Source organism: Fragaria vesca, linkage group LG3, assembly GCF_000184155.1.
Source record: "Fragaria vesca subsp. vesca linkage group LG3, FraVesHawaii_1.0, whole genome shotgun sequence".
Taxonomy (NCBI): domain Eukaryota; kingdom Viridiplantae; phylum Streptophyta; class Magnoliopsida; order Rosales; family Rosaceae; genus Fragaria; species Fragaria vesca.
In genome coordinates, this window is record NC_020493.1 from 1,255,301 (window position 1) to 1,260,980 (window position 5,680).

General features: G+C 41.8%; 1 protein-coding gene across 1 annotated transcript; it reads right to left on the reverse strand.

The window, feature by feature from the left end:
• Positions 1–4,041: 4,041 nt before the first annotated feature.
• Positions 4,042–5,680, reverse strand: LOC101298395. The gene is made up of 3 exons (XM_004293343.1): positions 5,555–5,680; positions 5,083–5,164; positions 4,042–4,969 (listed from the first exon to the last, which is right to left on the reverse strand). The coding sequence occupies exons 1-3, from the start codon at positions 5,567–5,569 to the stop codon at positions 4,350–4,352; spliced, it is 717 nt and encodes a 238-aa protein (XP_004293391.1). The 5' UTR covers positions 5,570–5,680; the 3' UTR covers positions 4,042–4,349.

The window sequence follows — 5,680 nt, forward strand, 5'->3', positions numbered from 1 at the left end:
CTCTCTCTCTCTCTCTCTCTCTCTCTCTCTCTGATCTGAAACTTTTCCTCTCTCTCTTTCACCGATGCCACCCTCCTTCGCCGATGCCATCCCACCCGCCGCTTCATCTCCGGCTCCGACGAGGTCCGGGAGCTGCCGGAAAACGACTGCAAGATCTGAACGATCGCATCCACCAAGACCCGAGGGGCCGGGCTCGTCATTCTCATCGACGACATCCACTTCGGTCAAGTCCAGTGAGCCCGTCGTTGTCGCCGCCGTCGGTCAACATCTGCACCGTTTCACATTGGCGCTGCCTCGAGGATCCGCGACCGAGATGTTACCATCGAGATAGGACGACTCCGGAGAAGCGTTGCGCTACTACGAGTCCGAAGAGCAGCGTTCTGGTCGTTCTCCAACGTCGTCTGCACACCGTCGCTTGGAAACGTCGATGCGAGCTGAGCTTGACGAGGCCGACGAAGATGGAGTCGGGAGGGAAGGTGGAGGCGGCGCCAGGGAGAGGAGGCTTGGTGTTGGTGGATTTGGAGCGGAGGAGCTCGGTGAGGACGGTCAGGATGCGCTTGGAGTCCACGTGGACGGTGAAGAGGTTGGGGACGTTGGCGGGGTAGGCGCGGATGACCTCCGGCTGATCAATCTCCTCGATTGAAATCCCTCAAAACTTAGGCAGGTGCATGGCTTTGACTAGTTTTTCTCTCTATTTTTATGAGATGAGAATTTGAGAAAAGAGGAAGGGTGAATAGGAAAAGGGACGGTGGAATATTGAACGTTGACGATGTTTATTAGTCCAGTTGTTTTGTTTTCTGAGTCCTTTCGAACTTAAAAATGTATGTTTAAAATGATTATTGACTGACAGTAACTGATTATTGGGGGTCAGTAACTGATTATGTTCTAATATTTCTTTTTTCTAGTATTATTAAGCTGAAATAAGTTGATTATTGGGGGTCAGTAATTGATTATTAGAGGTTAGTAACACGATTATTAGGGGTCAGTAACTGGTTATTGGGGTCAGTAACTGGTTACTGGGTGTCAGTAACTAACTGGTTACTGGGTGTCAGTAACTGGTTATTAGGTGTCAGTAACTGGTTACTAGGTGTCAGTAACTGGTCAGTTAGTGGTTACTGGGTGTCAGTAACTAGTTATTGGGGGTTAGTAACTGATTATTATGAGTCATTAACTTGTCAGTAACTGGTTATTGGGAGTCAGTAACTAGTTACAGGGGAAATTCCGGAGTCCGGCGATCGAGGAAATTCTGGTGACCGGAGTCCGGCGGTCGGGGAAATTCCAGTGACCGGAGTCCGGCGGCCGGTGACCAGAGTCCGGTGAGATTCCGGCCAAGTATTCTCTCTTTTATTTTCTCTCTCTATGCATATGTAAGAGGTGAGGGCAAAATAGTCTTAAAATAATATGGTTAATTTGTTAAGACTTTAGTAAATATTTGTGTATTTTGGCATAAAGATTTGTGCATTTGGACATAAAAAAATGCATCTTATATTGAAATGGGCTAATGAAAAAGATTTTCATTGGAATAAAAATAAAAATTTAAATTAGTACTAAATTGACATTCTAATGCAATAGAATGGTCTGAATGTGGAGGATGGACCAAATTAATACCGCAGTAATATGATTAGGGTGTCATTCACCCGGCCACATCTTGTTGTTTTCGATTCAAGTATCAAGCACCCACATGGCACATGGAGCATCCCACAACTGTCCCCGGCGCTAGTAGTTGCCACCGTCCATCTTCGGACTAGCAAATTGTTATGGATCATTCTCCTTACCATGATCCACGACGTATTACCAAGAATACATGATAAGCCATTGTTTCCCCCTTTCTTTTGCGTCTGTGACTATCAGGACCGGGAGAGATGAGGTTTATTGGTCTATGGTGTGGTGAGGGTACGGTACATGGTTCGTTATGGTGTTTCCTGCCTATCCACCGTTGCATATGTGCGATCGGCGTATGAATTTAGGTTATATATATATATATTTTTTTTTTTCATTTTAAATGGTGGGCCTCGCAGCCAACAAATGCCCGTCACACATTAACCGTTAGCCCTGTATGGTCTCCGCCTGGCCCATATAAATAATTTGTTTTTTATATTCTTTTTCTTTCTTTTTTAAATGGTGGACCCCGCATTTTGCGTGTAGCGAACCGCCTAGCCCCAAATGATCTCCGCCTAATCCATATAAATTATTTTTCGTTTATATTTTTTTTCCTCTTAAAATCTGGGAAGAAACCTTTAGCGGCCTTACTGTTGTTGTTGCACAGCCGACTTCTCCGTCTCCGCCACGTAATTGGACTACGGCCATGGTCATATGTCTAAACTTAACATGTATGTGTTGAATTGAAGTTTCTGAGTCAGAAGGCTGTTAGAGTCATCGATTGCAGGTATATATGGTATATTATTGCCGTATATATATTGGTTGATTGTTTAGTTTCCGAGTTGTTGTTAAGGATCGGGTTAAAAAGATTGAGCATTATATTATAGCTATTTATAGCTATAAACAGCACATTGCATATCCATTGATGAATTTATGTTAGTGATGCATGTTGGAATGAAAACTGATCGGTGTTGGCTAGTTTGGAATGAAAACTGATTTGGTGTTAGCAAGTTTCAATTGAATAAAGTTTGAATTGCATTTTGTATATTCTAGATTAAGTTATTAATTGTCGCTTCTGCATGTTGGTTTTATTCTTGTTTTAGGACATTTTAATCAGGTTTCATTTTTTGTATATGTTACTATTGAATTTGTTGTGCTAGGTTTCTTGGTTCTACTTGCTGATGATGAAGTTTAGGTCCTGGCAAAGTTGATAATTTTGTAAGCTTGTAGGTGTTTTGCCTTGTGTCATGGTCCATTACGAAGGGTGATGATCCTGCAAATGCAGCCTTCTCGGAAGTAAGTTAATCTCATGAAATTATCTCATCTTTTTAATCCTTGTCAGAGCTCTATACATTTTTTGGTTTAAGCATACCAGCTTGTGTTTCAAGTCAAATTTATTGTTTGAGATTCATATCTTTTGTTTAGTCTCTGTTGTTTTACTTTTATTCGTCTCTTTGTCCAATTGTTATAAGATCCGAAAACGTTATATAAGATACTAGATTGAGAATGTTCCAAGTTCTAAAACACCACATAATGTTTCGTTTCGTGCAAAGGGACCTGAGACTGGAAGTCAAGTACCATATGGCCTTGCAGGGGAGAGTAGTCTGGTTAAACGTGATTGACCCAGATTTCACTGAAATTCTTAGGAATGACTAGAATCTAGTTAAACATGCAGTTGCCCCGTTGCCCTCATGGACCTTGTGAGAATGTGAGTGAAAGCAGCTTCCAGTGTTCCATTTGAGCCATAAGTTGGGCCTTTCTGCAACGGTCACCTTGGAGGACCATTAAGGAACCAAACAAGTGGATCGGCCCATTTATGATCTTAGCCCTAGTCTAAGCAAGAACAATAAGAGAGAGACTTGCATGTCAAACTATTCACTTCTTTCATACATGTATGCATAGGAAGTAAGTAATGGCAAACAGATGGTATTATGTAGGTGATTGTAAATCGAACATAAACATATGGTTCCATTCAAACCGAAGGAATATAATGTACAACTTTTAGTGGGCTAATTAACACGCATATCAAAGTTGCTTCTCTAGCTAGTAAAAGAACTAAGAACAACGTACCCTTATTATACTACTCAACAGTCGTTCATAAATTAAACAAACTCCAGATTTTGAGTAATAGAAAATGGAGTTGCATTGGACTTGTCCTACTTCTTTGTCGGCAATAGACGGTGTGTATGAGTGCAATCGCAGCAGCATCGAATATTTTAACTAGTTTGTAGGCTTGGGGATCGTTCTTTCATGTGAATCAATCACACATATAGTTGACCTAATTTCATACTCGCCCACTTTTTATACTTAGATGCATCCATCGCATGGAGATCGAGTTGGAGACCTAGCTAGCTAGCTCATCTTAATTATTGGTACCAAATTCTTCCAACAAATGGACAAATAATTCAAAAAAATATATGCATATGTGCACAGGACAAAATTCATATGCAATTTGATGGAACTTTTATTTCATTAATGGAATAAAGATTGTAACAACTTCTTCTTCTTCTTCTTCTTGTAGCTAGCTCTATAATGGATGGCTGGCATGGCTAACCTGATCGTGACATATCCACCACCATCACCATTGATCACCAACCATGCTTTATTATTTTACTTTTGTTCTATATATAAAAAACAACACCAACTTTAACGTACACTGTAAAAATGGAGACACCGATCGATCGAGCTGGAAGCAGTTTTCCCACAAAGTATAGTAGAAGGTCAAGGCAGGTATACAGATATGATCGATTTTACATGATGGCGCACGCTTGGGGATTTTCTTCACTGAAACAATCAGGGCGTGTCACGCAGTAACTACTAGTGGCGTAGCTCCTCCCACCGCCGTAACTATCGTACACTGGCCTTCCATAGTAGCCGTCGTACTGTATGTATGGTGCTGCCCCACCGTAACCGTACCCAGTTTGGCAGGGACCACCCGGATGCCCTCCGTAACATTCCATACAACACGCGTTCACCGTCACCGGAGGGTAAGCAGTAACCGGAGGCTGAGTAGGCTGAGAAGGCTTCGGCTTCTCTGCGTCCTTGGGTTTCTCTTTAGGTTTTTCAGCCTCTTTAGGTTTCTCAGCCTCCTTTGGTTTCTCAGCCTCTTTTGGTTTCTCTTTAGGCTTTTCAGCCTCTTTAGGTTTCTCAGCCTCCTTTGGTTTCTCTTTAGGCTTCTCAGCCTCCTTTGGTTTCTCTTTAGGCTTCTCAGGCTCCTTGGGCTTGGGCTTCTCGGGCGGCAAGATGTCGATGCTCTTGATGGCGCCACCTCCTTTGCAGCATAGCTTGTCTCTGATCTTCTCAGGACTGCAGCAGACCACCTTGATGATCACCTGGTTGTTCTTCTCGTCGTACGCCTGGTCTCGTATTTCTCTTGTTCACAAAATCCAACCAATACCAGAAACCACACTCAATTTACGTTTTTTTGTTTTCTCTGCTAAAATACACAACGTACCAGAATGGAAGAGAAAAGAAGAGACTCACGAGGGAATTTACACAGAACTTTCTTAACCTTCTTGTAGCATTTTTCACACTGAAGGTCCACCTTCAGAACCATTATCGTCACCTGATGACATTAATACAATCATTTTTGCAGAAATTAGATAGGTATAGAATGGTTAATTACTTCTTCTTCTTCTTCTTCTTTTTTTCTGCAGAAGAAGAAGTGAGTAATTAAGAATGGATCGAAGATGATTTGAAGATGGATGAGGAATTTTATCCATCAGGTTCTGTGTTTCTGACAGAAGAATGATGAGTCGGTTATAGGCGACAAATTGAAGAAGAAAGAGCCAAAAGCTTGAGAATTAAAAAGTGAGGAGCAGCAGCCACAAAAAATAAAAATTGAGAGGAGCAGATTTGATGCAATGGGCAATCAATCTACTTATCTATATGATGAGGAAAAAGAGCTGGAAAAGCATAAACAACTTTCTAGTAGCTAATGTTAAGAGAGAAATACCTTTTTTTCCCCCATTGTTGCAGCAGTGAGATGGGATCTGATGTTCTTTGTGAACGGAACCTTCCCAGCTAAAATGATTGAATAGGACGGGAGTCAGTGACCCGAGTTGGCATATAAATTGAGCAG

Coding starts and splice junctions, on each gene's coding strand:
- LOC101298395 (XM_004293343.1), bottom strand. Junction 4,970..5,082: donor AGTTCTGTGTAAATTCCCTC/GTGAGTCTCTTC, acceptor TGTGAACAAGAG/AAATACGAGACCAGGCGTAC.